This window comes from Felis catus, chromosome C1 (genome assembly GCF_018350175.1).
Source record: "Felis catus isolate Fca126 chromosome C1, F.catus_Fca126_mat1.0, whole genome shotgun sequence".
Lineage (NCBI taxonomy): Eukaryota > Metazoa > Chordata > Mammalia > Carnivora > Felidae > Felis > Felis catus.
In genome coordinates this window covers 182,465,939-182,481,837 of record NC_058375.1, presented here as the reverse complement: position 1 = coordinate 182,481,837, position 15,899 = coordinate 182,465,939, and the positions used below count along the sequence as shown (strand labels likewise).

The window sequence follows — 15,899 nt, the reverse complement described above, 5'->3', positions numbered from 1 at the left end:
GTAAACCCTTTTGCCCACCTAAGGACAGCTTCAGAGGAAAAAATAGGGCTAAAATTCACTGACATATGGGAGGTTTTTTAAGTGAGGGTTGCTGGATTGGATTAAAGTCTTTAGCCAATGCTATGGGTTGTGGTGTCCTCACTAATAGTCTTTAAAATCATGATATATTGGGGCACCTAGGTGGTTCAGTCGGTTAAGCATCTGACTCTTGATTTTCACTCAGGTCATGATCTCACAGTTCAGAGGTTCAAGCCCTGCATCAGGCTCTGTGCTCACAGTGCAGAGTCTGCTTGGGATTCTCTCTCTCTCCCTCTCTCTCTCTGCCCCTCATGCTCTCTCTCTCTCTCTCTCTTAATCTCTCTCCCTCTCAAAATAGATAAACTTAATAAAATAAATAAAAATCACAATATATCTGAGCATTGATTCATGTACTCTAAGGAAGAGAAAATAGGCAGAATTAAGAATTCCTGAATTACTAAATTACTTGCTCTACTTTACTGGTTTGCAGTGACCTGTGGTAACCACATGGGGGCTCTCTAATAGCCTAACCCACCCCCCACCACCTCCACCAAGACAAAGGAAATAGTCTCTTCCTGTTTCCCTTTTTCTTTAGCAGCTTAAATAAAAGGAATGCTTTAGGTCAACTTTGTTTCTCTTTAATACTGGCTTAGTGTTGAATGTATGTCATCACTTGGTAAACATTGTTTCGAAAGATTTGCTTAGGCAAAAAGAATTAAGATTCTTCTCCTGCGTTCCTTTCTAGGTCTATGTGCATATTCTATTTTCAGTGTTACATTATAGGTCAAAGAGTTTTGTAGACTCTGTTATAAGGAAAATTACGAATGTGATAAATAACTGGATTTGATTCATCAAAATTCTACTCTTGGAATTTCCCCTCGTGATTTACAGACTTGTGGGTTTGCTGGTTGTATGTGCAGAATATACTTGAGAAGCTCGTATAAAAATGATATATAAATCTATTACAAGATGAGGTATGCACAAAAATATTTATGTTTTATGAGTAACTAATAAATCTTTACTTTGCTGCCATGGAAACCATTAGTGGTGACCTGGATGATGCCAACAGCATTCATCCTAAAAGCAGAAAACACACCTCTCACCTTTGGACTTCGTGTGTGATGTGTATCATAATTAGGGCCCTGCCTGACTTTATCACAAGGCCAGTGCACTTTAGCCACTTGTATTTTTTTTTTTTTTTTTTTTTTTTTTTTTTTTAGCCACTTGTCTTATCTTGACTTCACCATATGAGCCGGCTGCTTGGTCTGGTCAGATCTGCATCAGATTAATAGCTGTGCTCCTTTTGCTTTCAGTTCTTCTGCCTCAGAACTTGAGTTATTTCCATGGTCTAGTAGCAGCCTGTTGTGGGAGAGGGATCCTAAGGCACACATTCAAATGCAAGTTATCTTCTCCTGTTGATGGAGACTGAGTGGTAGAACAGAGCTAACCCCATAAAGCCTCAGCAGTCAGCCCCAGCCTTGTCAGACCATTTATGGGAAGGTGTTTTCTGGCACAGCTGTTGGAAGCCCACACACCCTGCCGTGCTACACACATTTATCTGGCCTTGCCCACCATCTAAAGGTCTCCTTCGAGGAAGGAGGGTGTTGAAGAGAAGACATTTGGCTGTTCTGGGAAATAATGACACATGACCACGTCCTGACAGGAGGCAAAGTATATGTTCTTGTATTGAATGATAAGTTCTGTGACTGGCAAACAAGGTGTAGTTAATGATCGAATCTCCTCTGAGAGTGGCTGACTTCGTTCTTCAAAGCCAATAATTCAAGAGACGCACGGCAAGCAACTTCGATTATACACATGAGTCTTTCCATCTACTCTCTTATACTCATTTAGCAAACATTACAGGTAGTAGAAATTTTGCTGTATCTTCCATCCAACAAACTGATTCTTACCAAATGCGTGCAGTATAGAAACATGGTGGTTGGGGTGAAGGATGCCAATAACATATGTTCCTTGTTCTTATTTTTTTTTTTTAATTTTTTTTTCAACGTTTATTTATTTTTGGGACAGAGAGAGACAGAGCATGAACAGGGGAGGGGCAGAGAGAGAGGGAGACACAGAATCGGAAACAGGCTCCAGGCTCTGAGCCATCAGCCCAGAGCCTGACGCGAGGCTCGAACCCACGGACCGCGAGATCGTGACCTGGCTGAAGTCGGACGCTTAACCGACTGCGCCACCCAGGCGCCCCTCCTTGTTCTTATTAAGGAGAAAATGTGTGAAACAAACCATAATACAAATGAGTAAAAATATGAATGAGGGGCGCCTGGATGGTTCAGTCGGTTAAGCAGCTGACTTTTGCTCAGGTCATGATCTTGGGGTTCATGAGTTTGAGCCCTGTGTTGGGCTTTGTGCTTACAGCTTGGAGCCTGGAGCCTGCTTCCGATTATGTGTCTTCCTCTGTCTCTGCCCCTCCCCTACTCACACTCTGTCTCTCTCTCTCAAAAATAAATAATAAGACTTAAACATTTTTTTGAAAAAAATACGAATGAAATGCTTTATAAAATGTTAATGATGGCGGCTGCTTAAGAAATGTATAACAAGTACTTTGGGAGGTCAGAGAAGGGTGCATTTAAAGTCAGCTTGAGGGGCAGCTGAGTGGCTCAGTTGGTTAAGCGTCCGACTTCAGCTCAGGTCATGATGTCACAGCCCCGCGTTGGGCTCTGTGCTGACAGCTCAGAGACTGGAGCCTGCTTCTGATTCTGTGTCTCCCTCTCTCTCTGCCCCTGCCTCGCTCGCACTCTGTCTCTGTCTCTCAAAAATAAATAAATATTAAAAAAAAATTTTTTTTTTATAAAGTCAGCTTGAAGGGAAGGCAAGGTTTCATTGGGGAGGGGGGTTGCTGTTTGAACTACACTCTGAAGAATGAGTGAGAGCATTCTTGAAGGATAAGCAAGCAGTGTAGGGTGAGAATGGTAGTTTTAGTTTTAGGGCCTTTAGAAAAACCAATCCCCAGGCACCTAACAGATACGATGTGATAAAATGGCTGTGAAGGTTTCGATGGGTGAGAATAGAAGCTCTGTTTTCTTTTCTTTTTTTTTTTTTTTAAATGTTTATTTAGCCTGGGGCGGGGGGCGGAGAGAGCACGCGAGTGTGCACGCAGATGAGCAGGGGAGGAGCAGAGGGAGAGCGAGAGAGAATCCCAAGCAGGCCCCAGGCTGTCAGCATAGAGCCCTACGCGGGGCTTGATCTCACAAGAACCATGAGATTGTGACTGGAACCGAAACCAAGAGTCAGACACTCAGCCGACTGAGCCATCCAGGTGCCCCTAGAAGCTGTGTTTGAAAAGTACCAATTTGTAAATCCAATATGTTATTTGGCCTTTTGTTCTCTTCCTAATACTTCTGTTCTACTATCATCTTAAAAGACTTGTGTAATACGGGCAAGGAGGGGATGCTAAAACAGAAGCTAAAGCAGTGTTAGAGTTTACTGATAAGACTATTAGTGGGCATTTTTGTTTACCTACTTGTATGTATGAGTTTCTAAGTCTATAATAGGTACAATAAATAATTTCGGTTAGGGCAGCCCTATGGTAGCTCTTCCACAGCTGCTGCGATTAGCTGCCTGGTGTGGGAGGTTCAAACCAGAAAGAGCTGTTGTACCGGGTGCTCTAACAGGCATGTAAAATTGCTCCTGAGGAGATACCACACCAACCCTGAAGCCCACACGAAGCCGGCTGCTCTTCAGGCTCTGCTGAGGCAGAGAATTCTCCGACCTGCCTTAGCCAAAAGAAGGTATAACCTGGCACTCGTACCCTCCAGGTTTTCTCTCCAATGTATTGTTCCAGGTTTTTGTTTTGTCAAACCAGAGGTTGTTCCCGATGAACAGGTCTGCTGCTGTTCGGCTTCTACAGCCCCAGTAATTGTACTCCTATGGAACTACCTCGATACCGTGTGGCAAATAGTCACTGCCCGGCCCCTCTCGAGGATACGGATGCCTGAACCCTTCCCCTCGATTCGGCAACTAAAGCAGAGCTTGTGAGAACCCTGTGTCAGCTCCTCACCTGGCATCTGTTCCCATCAGTTGGTATACTTAGTAGTCGTCAAGTATTTTGAACAACTAGGCTTGGTGTGCTGATTTAAACCAGTCTCGATCTTGGTGCAGAACATGAACAATGCTTTTGTTTGCAGGTAGGAGAAGATTCTCGACACACAGGACCACCAGTGCTTCCCAGGCCATCGAGTACATTCAACACAGTCAGTAGGCCACAGTACCAGGACATGGTTCCAGTGGGTATGTTATCCCATTCCAGAAACCTTTATCTTTGCTTTTCCTATGGTGTGAATCATGCATCCTGTGCTGATACTTCTCTATTGGCAGCCTGCTACTTTTGCCCTGTACTGAGAAATGTGCATTATCCCTAAGAGACCAATTTGAATCGCAAAACACTTCTGTCATACAAAATCCTATAGAATGAGATTTTTTATCTTGCTCTACGTTTTCCGAGCAGAGCTGTTATATTAGATTGTTGAAGTTACTCTTAAGGCAAATATATTATGTGGTCATTTCACATTAAACATTGGACAAGCATATGTATTAGTATATATATAATGCTCAGGACAGAATTTTTAAAATTTTTTTAATGTTTATTTATTTTTGAGAGAGACAGAGAGAGAGAGAGAGAGGGAGAATGAGAGCATGAATGGGGTAGGGGCAGAGAGAGAGGGAGACACAGAATGGGAAGCAGGCTCCAGGCTCTGAGCTGTCAGCATGGAGCCCGACATGGGGCTCGAACCCATGAACTGTAAGATCATGACCTAAGCTGAAGTCGGACGCTTAACCGACTGAGCCATCCAGGCACTCTGGTACAAAATTTAAATGGTGTGTGAGCCTACGGTAGCCTCAGAATAAGAAAGCAATTATGGCACATTCTTAAGGTTTTGGTAGAGAGCTATGTAGTTGTAGCAAATACAAGGCAGCAAGAGCCTCCAAAATTATAAAATACAAATAAATGAATGGGGCAAAGAGGCCTAACCAACAACTTGAATTATTATTCACATGATGAGGTTGACGTAGATCGGTTTTCACACCTGGACCCCTAAGGCAGGTGGAGTAGACAGGTAGGTGGTAGGAGGCCATGTCAGCTCCCTGCTTCATCTTAAATTTGAGTAGTTCTCCATTTGTCTGTTTTTACCTTAAAATTTTTACTTCTTTAAGAAAAACTTTAATGTGAAATATAAAGTAATGCCTGTGGCATTACTTAGCTAAAGAAATTTGACAAACACTGGACAGGAAGAAATCTTGGATCAAAGTCTAAGAGTCTGTGTATTGTTATGCTGTTATTAATAGGATACTAAATGCTGCATAGAGAATTTTAAAGTCTTATGAAATTATTGCTAAAAAAGTTATGTAGTCTCTGATCTTGAATGGAGTGTAAAACCCAGTGACAAAATTTCAGCTATCAAAGTGTATAAAAAGTGTTTTCATTATTTTTGTATGAGGAAATGTGCAGTTAGGTACACTTCAAGTTTGACAATGCAATTCCATGTTAGCAGGTAGTATTTTTTAAATTTTATTCACATTTAACTAAAATTTGTATGCACAGGTGGCCTGATGCATAAAATGTGAACTAGCAAATGTTTAGAGCATTATATTTATTTTGTTTGATCACTTGTGAGTTTAAGTAAGGCATGTTACTTGATCATATTTATGAACTGAGAGTCACTGATGTTTGAAAATTCAGATATTCAGTTCTGTGATTTAAATATGTCCATATTTCTGATTAGAAATAGATATAATCAAGATAAATAATCTTAAGTAAACAAATTAGTTTTCTTGACAAAAGAGGTATTAATTATTAGAGCCCTTAATAAATTTTAATTAACTATTTTTAAATTTCTATAGACATTAGCCAGTCTTGACAGAGGTGAATTTTTCTTTTAATTGTATGTACATAGTTGATGATTCCGTTTGTGCTGTAGCTGTTGGTATAGTTGGTTTGGTAAAAAGCTAAGTGTGGCTTAATGGCATTTATTTCCACAGAGAATTTGGGAATGGTTTGTCTTCTACCTTTTGGTAGTAACTGTTGCTGACAACTGTTTTTCTTTTTTTTTTAATTGAAGTACAGTTGACATACAATGTTATATTAGCTTCTAATGTATAGCACGATGATTCCACACTTTGATACGTTACTCAGTGTATATCTGATACAAAATCATTACAGTATTGGTGACTGTGTTCCCTGTGACGTACTTTTCATCCCTGTGACTTACTTATTTTGTAACTGGAACTTTGCCCCTCTTAATGCCTTTCGCCTATTTTGTCTATTCCCTCAGTCCCTGCCCTCTGGGAGCCATCAGTTTGTTCTCTGTATCTATGAGTCTGTTTCTGATTTTGTTGTTCATTTGTTTGTTTTTTAGATATCACGTAAAAATGAAATCACACAGTATTTGTCTTTCTGGGTCTGACTTATTTCACTTAGATAATACTCTCTGGGTCCCTTCATTTTGTTGCAAATGGCAAGATTTCATTCTTCTCAATTGTGAAGTAACTTTCTATTATATATGTGTATAATATATATATTATACATGTATAAGATATGTATATATGTATATAAGATATGTACCACATCTTCTTAACTCATTCTTCATTCATCTATCGATGGACACTTAGGTTACTTCCCTATCTTGGCTATTGTAAATAATGCTTCAGTGAACAGAGGGATACATATATTTTTTAGAATTAGTGTTTTTGTTTTCTTCAGGTAAATATACAGTAGTGGAACTACCAGAGCATATGATATTTCTATTTTTAACTCTTTGAGGATCCTCCCTACTGTTTTTCATAATGGCTGCACCAATTTACATTCCCACCAACAGTAAACAAAGGTTCCCTTTTCTCCACATCCTTGCCAACACTTGTTATTTCTTGTCTTTTTGATACTAGTCATTCTAACAGGATATGAGATGATATCTCACTGTGGTTTTGATTTGTATTTCCCTGATGATTAATGATTTTGAGCATCTGTTCATGTGTCTGTTGGCTATCTGTATGTCTTCTTGGGAAAAAGAAGACCTATTCGGGTCCTCTGCCCATTTTTTAATGGGATTATTTGTGCTTGTGTGTTGTTTGTTTGCTTTTGGTGTTGAGTTGAATGAGTTCTTTATATATTTTGGATATTAATTTGTTTTTGATATATGATTTGCAAATATCTTCTCCCATTCAGTACACTGCCTTTTCATTTTATTGATGTTCCCTTTGCTATGCAAAAGCTTTTTAGTTTGATGTGGTCTCAATAGTTTATTTCTGTCTTTGTTTTCCTTCCTAAGGAGACATATCAGAAAAATGTTGCTAAGGCCAAGGTCCAAGAGATTACTCTCTAGGTTTTCTTGTAGGAGTTTTATGGTTTAGGTCTTTAATCCATTTTGAGTTCATTTTTATGTATAGCGTAAGAAAGTGGTCCAGTTTCATTCTTTTGCATGTAACTGTCCTGTTTTCATGGCACCATTTATTGAAGAGACTATCTTTTCCTTATTGTATATTCTTGCTTCCTTTATTGTAGATTAATTAGCCATATAAGCATGAATCTATTTCTGGGCTCTCTATTCTGTCCCTTTGATCTGTGTGTCTATTTTTGTGCCAATAGCCTACTGTTTTAACTATTATAGCTTTGTAGTTGAGTTTGAAGTCTGGGATTGTGATACCACTAGCTTTGTTGTTCTTTCTCAAGATTGCTTTGGTTATTATGGGTCTTTTGTGGTTCCATACAAATTACAAATTTTAAGATTGTTTGTTCTAGTTCTGTAAAAAATGTTGTTGGTATTTTGATATGGATTGCATTGAATCTGTAGAGTGCTTTGGGGCATATGTACATTTACCAGTGTTAATACTTCTAATCCATGAACATGGTATACCTTTCCATTCATTTGTGTCATCTTTAATTTCTTTTATCAATGTCTTCAGTTTTCAAAGCACTGTTGTATTTGGGCAACTTTTGTTCTGTCTCTTTACCTCTCTGGATGGTTGCTATTTAGTCAGAAGATAGTTTTCCATTTCTAACAATTGCTTATGAGGTTGATTTTGGTAAGCAGTAGCTAAAAACCATCCATATCTAGAATCTTGTTTGTGATCTCATCCTGCAACTTGATAATAAATATGGCTTATGAAATGAGTTTAATTTGTGCTTAAGTCACACCTAATACATCTAAGTCCGATAATCATATAACAGGTAGACACAAATTAGAATTTAAACATCTGTAGTGGCTTCAAACTATGACTTTGAGTAAAAGGAATATTAACCACAAAAAACAGACTTAAAGTTTGGATTTATGTGCATAAACTTAGTAACAGATTTTTAAAGCGTCATCGTAATTTTTTTATTTTTTCAGCTTACAATGACAAGATTGTTGCATTTCTGCGCCAACCCAACATCTTTGAAATTCTACAGGAGCGCCAACCTGATCTTACCAGGAATCATTCACTCAGGTAACTGTTGTATTAGTATTTGGTTCAAATTCTGTAAGCCCCAACTATTAAATCATCAGTAATACTGATAATCATCTTGGAAATTCACTCTTTCTTTCTGGCAGTCTGAACAAAGGCATCTTGTACACAAAGACTTTATGTCATCAACAACCAGGTCATTGTAGTACTGGCTTTTCTCTATTAAGTATAAAGATTGAATAAGATTGACTAAAGAACCTAGAACCCTCTTTAAAGAAGAAATATGAAAAAGAAACAAAAATTCATAACCAAGAATCCATCCTTGATCTGCAGATTATAATGAAAATAATAAGACACTAACCTTTTTGTGTGTAGCTTGAGTAAACCAAAGTAACTTAGAGTTTACTGAATTGAGACCTATAAAATCCTAGGCTTGGTATTCACATTTTTTCATAACAAAAACACAGTGGAACCCAAGGAGGGAATCTGATCCCCTCACTGTCCAGTATTCCCCTGCATGACCCCTCTATTCTAAATAGCTATTCAATGCATCACACTTAAGTCCAGTTTTACTTTCCTGAATACATGCTGTTCCTGTTCCTGGCAAGTTTTTCTCTTGTGTGTTTGACAAGAAAAATCTTTCTCATAAAACTCAATGCAAACTACCTCTTCTTGAAGCCTCTCAGCTCCACTGTGAGCTCTTACTCTCAAGATCTAGACTAGTGTTCCTCAACCTTGGTGTGGTAAGCATCAGTGGAGATGGGAAAAGATGTGAGTTTCTGCTGAAAATGTGACATAACTCAAAGCTCATTTGGTTTATATGCTACCTTTACTGGTAGAAATATGTTTTTGTCCAGTGGTGCCATCTTGGCCCACAGCCGTGATTCTCCAAAACTACTGTATTTAGTTGTATCAAGCTTTTTTCATCAGAATCACCTGGGGAGCTTTGTAAAGTACAAAATGCCAGGTCTTCTCTCCCCTAACTCTTCTCCCTTCTCTGAATTTAACCCCCTATCCTCCTACAACTTGTCCAGAAATTTAATTCAGGAGGTCTGTGGGAGAGCTGAAGCATTTAATATTTTAAAACTTCTCCATATGACTCCAGTGGCACATTCAGGTGTAATGACCTCTGTTCTAGACACTAATTTCATAATTAATTATGTAGTGTATCACATTGTCCTTTATACTATTTTGTTTATGTGACTTTCATGCTGTAATTTGACTTTTCAAATCCTTATGCTTTTTTTTTCAACTAGACTATAAGTTTCTTACAAATATGGATCTTCTTCAACTCATTATTTCTCCTCCTTATTGTTTAAATATCAAAAATATTACTTGGCATATAGTGAATGTAGATAGATAGATACATAGATACATAGATACATAGATACACAGATAGATGGGGATAGAGATTTTCTTGTTGATTTGAAAATAAATTGTCAAATATTCTTATTATGTTCTTAGTCTCTCATATCTTTTGTTGAGGTATCATTGATATACAATATTATATTAGCTTCAGAAATACAAAATAATGATTTAATATTTGTATATATTGTAAAATGATCACCACAATAAGCCTAGTTAAGGTCCATCAGCACACATTATTATAAATTTTTTTCTTACGATGAGAAGTTTTAAGATCTCCTTTTAACAACTTCCCAATATGCATTATAGTATTATTAACTTTAGTTGCCATGCTGTACATTACATCCCTATAACTTACTTATTTTATAAGTAAGTTTGTACCTTATGACCCCCTTTGCCCATTTTGCCCACCCCCCCCATCTCCTGTCAGTCTCTTATAGCTTTAAAGATGTCATTAGCTTCCAGAGTTTCTAAAGGCTACATGTAATTTCAAGTATGAGTATAAACATCGCTTACAAACAAACAGAAATCCCAGTTTCACATTAGTTAACATCTAACTCAAGTCTCAGTGCTTTTCCCAACCTGACAAGCATGCTGTTCCCAATCACAAGAAAGCCATAAAAATTAGACGAGCTGTCATTTTGCATATTCGCGTACTATAGGATCTACTCAGTAATCCATGGTCCACTGGAGCATCTTGTGTAAGAAGTTTTAGTTAGCAAAATTGCATAAATAAACTCCTCAGTTGTCTAATGAGAGATCTTAGATTCCGGACCACAAAGCAAAACAAAAAAACAAATCTCTCCTCTTTTGCTAACCACAAAATAAGGAGAACTCTGTTTTCTTTCTTTCCCACCAGCTCTAGCCCCACTGCATAGACATACTTCTAGTCAGTATCTATTCCTGTCAAAGTACCCTCTCCCCCCCCCAAAAAAAAAAACAAGAAAGAGGAAGCCCAAGGTTTCTACTTTTACTCTGCTCTCCACATTATTATTTACAGCAGTTTAACATATCTTTACATTTCCACCATGGGAGATGTCAGATGATTTAATCTACCTGAACAGCACATCTAACAGCATCGTTGTCTCCAGTGATTTGACAGAACCTTAATAGACCCTGACAGAGGGAAAACTGCTGGGCCCCAGTTGGTATCTTTCAGTTTTGTTTTTGTCTTTCTTTCTGCTTTTCAAAGTCTTAAGAGTCTCTAATCTCCTAAAGATCGGCAAGGATTTTTCTTTTTTAGTGACACCCAGGGTCTTCAGCTGAGCCCATTCTTCTAGTAGCTCTCACAGGGTGATCTAATGGCAAGAAGTTATTTGATAGGTTTTGAGATAAGTTTTCGCTTTATTCCAAAGTACTTACAAGTTTCTACTTACGCTTTCTGAAACTATTTACAGAATCTGATCATAAAAAGCTTATGCTGTCATGACAAGTAGAAGGAAGCAGGGACATAAATCAATGAGATAATGCTGTTCCTCTTAGAGTGTGTGTCATGGTGCACTTTTATTTTATGAAAAGTTTGTGGTAGTTGAGCATCCTGCTTATCACAACAACATAATGGGGAAGTTCGTATATCTAAGAGAACATTCTGCTTTTATAGTGAAAAACTGCATTGTAAGATGCATTCCCACAAACGCAGGGGTGGGGAAACAGTTGGGGCTCTTTAATCTCGTATTTCAGTGATATCTTTAATAAAAGATTTATGCATGGGATAGAGCCACTGTGTAATTGTGTGTCAAAGGTAACAGTGGGCCTTATATTCATATTCCAAGCGAGGCTTCCCCATACCAGCATCCTTCTGTGTGTATGCTTCCTCATCTGTGGCACAGCCGCTTAAAAGAAATATCCCTTCTTATGCTCTCCATGAGTATAATGAGGAAAAGTGCTAGCTGGAGGGAGAGTCAAATGGATACACCTATTTACTTTGTGTTTTTATGTTTGCTCGTGATTCCTCCTAAACCAGAGAATGGCCAGCAGTTTATTTAGTTTGTATCCATGTGTAGTTTCCTCTTCCTTGAGACTGCACTTGCATATCTGTGATCGTAGAAAGGCTATGGTTTTCTATGCAATGGGATATGGCTTTAGCTTTCAACTACTGCATTTAAGTCACTGCTCCCTCTAACTTTATCTGTCATGCAAATGCGATGCTACCAACTTTTCCTCTCCTTTTTTTTTTTTATTTCCTCAGAAAAGATTTATTTCCTTGGCTAGAAAACTCAACATCCATAAGTCAGTACCACCTCCTTCAAGTGGGCACTGTCCTCCACGGATTACCATATCCTACTAGGGGCTGTCATTAGAAGACAGTATTCATGCTAAGAAGCTTTTTATATATGTGACATTAAAATAAAAGTCAAAATAATATGTTCTGATATTTTATTTGGAGACAAATATATTCATTTAAAAAAGAACCTTTTAATGATATTTTATTAGTGAATATACTGAATACAAATTCAATTAAATTTTTGGTATTGGTATTTGTACAACACTACATTATGAGCAAGGATCTATGTGTCATAAAACTGAATTAAGAGTTGAGAATAATCACTCTTGTGTGGTTATGAGGTCTAGCCAGTAAATCTACTCCCTGCTGGTCTAGCTTTCCCCAGGTATAGGGATAATTATTTTGGGTTTCAGGTTGATTCCGTTTCTATTTGTGAGAATCATGTGACCATAACAGACCTACATTTCCAAATCTTATGGGAAGTAGAAATAAACATTGATCTTTCTACTGTGTGGCTCTATCCTTCAAGTCAGACCATGTCCTGTGACTATAGTAAAGGGTATGAACAATCAATCAAATAGTTGATGCTAATTCTCCTTTCTTGGTGGTACACCATTAGAGAAATCATGGGATTTCTCTATAATTGCCCTCAGGCAGTGTTTTTAGACCATGTATTTTTGAAGGTGTTACTGAATGGTATGTGGGTACAGAGTCTGCAGTCCAGAGAGTTTTTGTGGTTTCGAGGCATTGCTGCTTCTGATTGTTTCTAGTCACGTGCCCTTCTTTAACTTCACCAAAAATGTTGGTTGGTTTCAATGAGAGTATGTTCTGTGGGAATTCCGGTCTTGAGACTATGTTTCATTGTCCTCAAATGATCTTCTGCTAGCGTTGATCTTCTGGGGTGATTCTGTGCACTTGAGGAAGTGGTTACAAAGGTCTAACTGAGAGACAGCAACAGCTAGCAAGCTTTTCCTGTGTTGTCTCTGTACAGTTTAGTATCTTGTTAGAACAGTCGTAAATGTTCGTATTAAAAGATTGCCTCTTTATCCGCCTTTGCACTTCCCTCATGGGGGGGGGGGGGTCTGTTTTAGCAAACAATCTGATGTCAGCTCTCTGCTTCTCTTTTTCTGCGCCACAACAAAAAATGATAGTTTATTTCAGACACTGAGTGGAGGCAGAGAAATTTGTTAGGAGCCGACTCTGTTATAATCTTGTGCCCGGTTGTGTTTTACTGAGCATTCCTTATGTGCATAGCACAATGCTAGGTACTTGGGGAACATGAAAATAAAGGAGGAACGGCTTTTACTTTGAAGAAATTCATGTTTCAGGGCGCCTGAGTGGCTTAGTCAGTTAAGTGTCCAACTCTTGATTTCGGCTCAGGTCACGATCCCACCGTCAAGGGACTAAGCCCCAGGCACTGACAGCGCGGAGCCTGCTTAGGGTTCTCTCTCTCCCTCTCCTACTGCCCCTCCCCCCAACTCACACTCTCTCCCCCTCCTCTCTCTCTTTCTCAAAAAACCCCCTCATGTTTCAAAAGGAATTTATGTTGTAAGTGAATGGCCGGCCCAGTGAGAAAGTACACTGGAGGACGTGCTGGAACGTATTCTAAAGGACACACAGAGAGAAACATACCCATGCAGAGAGGGTCAGATAGAAAGTGTTATTTGAGTATTATCTTAATCCTCGTTAGGAACCACGAAAATTGAATAGGATTTCTTCATTAGAATGAATGCAGTGAAGATAGGAATTAAAAGGACTGGGACAGATTCCTTCTAACTCTGTAAATTGATAAAATAAACTTGAATAAATATAGTAATATAGCTCTCAAATGTCCTTCTAATCAGAGTCATATGTATCTTTAATAATACTGCTCAAGCTTGTTATGTTTATTTTAGTCACTGAGCGGACTCATGGAAAATTGTTAGGAGCCAAAACTGTTATTTTCCATTCTAAAAGGAAAAATATTGCAGATCTACAATGTTGACTTTAATCCCTTTTATTTTAGTGAAATGTAAGTGTGCACAAATATAAAATATGCAAACACTTCTTACAACTTTTATGAACTATAAAACCAAAAGACATATAAATTAAGGAAAAACTGTAAAAAATAACATTTAACTGAATCATATTAATGTGAGATTTTGTTGTTCGGAATCCAAATTACCAATATTGAGATCGTGGTCAGTGGAAAGATACATTTGTGCTTTTTGTTTCACTTGTGTTTGACTTGATTCTTTCCATTTTGTATCTAATGGTTCACCAAGAGCATCTGTGGCAATATTGTCGCCATCATTTTTCTAAATCAATAGCTTATTTTTGTCTACTAATTTACCTACCAATTTTATTTTTACCTACTAACTCATTGTTTTGATGAGCCAATTCATTTAATATCCCCCACTACAATAGTAAAGAAAAAAATATTTTTAAATGCACCCTGTGATGATTCTACCACTACTTTTCTATTTGTAAAAAACTATTGTAAAACTTGTTCTCATAATAAACTGTGACATCTTTAAGGCTTTAGTTAACCTAAATGCATAATTTACTTTCAAAATCAGGGGCACGTGGGTGGCTCAGGCAGCTAAGCATCCGACTTCGGTATAGTTCACGATCTCACCATTCATGAGTTTGAGCCCCACATTGGGCTCAATGCTGACAGCTCAGAGCCTGGAGCCTGCTTCAAATTCTGTGTCTCCCTGTCTCTCTCTGCCCCTCTCCCGCTTGCACTCTGTGCCTCTCTCTCTCAAAAATGAGTAAAAACATTTAAAAAAATTTCAAATCCGTTTATTTTGTTATCTCTTTAGCCTATAGCAATTTATATATATACATAACCTTGCCCCAGTTCATCAATGTCAGTATGCAAATTAATACTGCAAAAGAAAAGCTTTGCCTTTTTAATTGGTAAGAGAATTGTGTGTGTGTGGTAGATGGGGACTGCTCCTACCACACTTACCATCCAAGGCCCTGCCCACCTCATGGCCTGCTCACCAACACTTTCCTCTCTGATCTTGGAGCAACAACTGTCTTGTCAATGCAAACAGGAGAACTGAAGTCAAATGGCAGTATTCAGTCATAAGTGTCATTCAGATTATCCAAAACGTGCCTGCCTAAATAGTAGCAGTTTTGATCCTCAATGTGAAAACGTGGAATTTTTTAATTCCCCCAGAATTTGAGATGATGTCTATAGATTTGTAGCCGACAGTGATGCCAGTTTGAGAAATACCGGTATGGAATATCAGGCAAATACCTAATAACCAAGATGTAGTTCCCGTTTGTTTTTGTTTTTCTTAGAAAAGATTGGCGATGTTTCTGAGGCTATCTGCCGACCTTCTCTTCCTCGGCCTTCGTGTGCTTTCTTGACGTTCAGTGAACCAGTGCCCTCTTTGTTTTTATGTGAAACGACTTTATGGGATAAGGGTGGGTATAAGGCCTAAACAGAATCCAGTGAAGGGAATGGCCCTATTCTATTTAAATATTTTCATATAATACTAGAATTGACTTTCTCTCTTCCAGTGCTCCATGAACTCTTTGAGGAAGGAACTAGGTCTCCGACCCTATTGGATACCTAGTGTGTGATAACCAGGCCCAGCACGCAGTAGACCCTCAGAAAAGCGAAAGAATGAATGTTAGTATAAGAACGTCCTTAGTGGCACAGTGTGCACCAGATGACAGACAGCCCCAGTGTCGTGTTCCTGAAAGCATATGACTCTTAGCTGGTCTGTGCCATAAATTAGCTGGCCTGGTAGAAAACTAGCCTCAGCTTGCCTCTGGTATGTTCTGGCTTAAAGAATCAGACCAGTTGCCTTCACTGTCTAATAGTATCTGAGAAGTGATGAAAAGTTTCCCAATTGGTGTATTTCCTCCGGTGTCTTTCCCTTTCATCACTCTGTCATCC

At 38.5% G+C, this 15,899-nt stretch overlaps 1 protein-coding gene across 8 annotated transcripts in view; it reads left to right on the top strand.

Moving 5' to 3' along the window:
• The window catches only part of HECW2 (HECT, C2 and WW domain containing E3 ubiquitin protein ligase 2), a 410,471-nt gene that overhangs the window by 334,688 nt on the left and 59,884 nt on the right, over positions 1-15,899 (top strand). For all 8 annotated transcript variants that reach the window (XM_045034181.1, XM_045034183.1, XM_045034179.1 and 5 more), the window contains 2 exons: positions 4,164-4,266; positions 8,361-8,457. In XM_045034181.1, the coding sequence (XP_044890116.1) occupies positions 4,164-4,266; positions 8,361-8,457 (200 nt within the window). The remainder of the gene's footprint in view (positions 1-4,163; positions 4,267-8,360; positions 8,458-15,899) is intronic.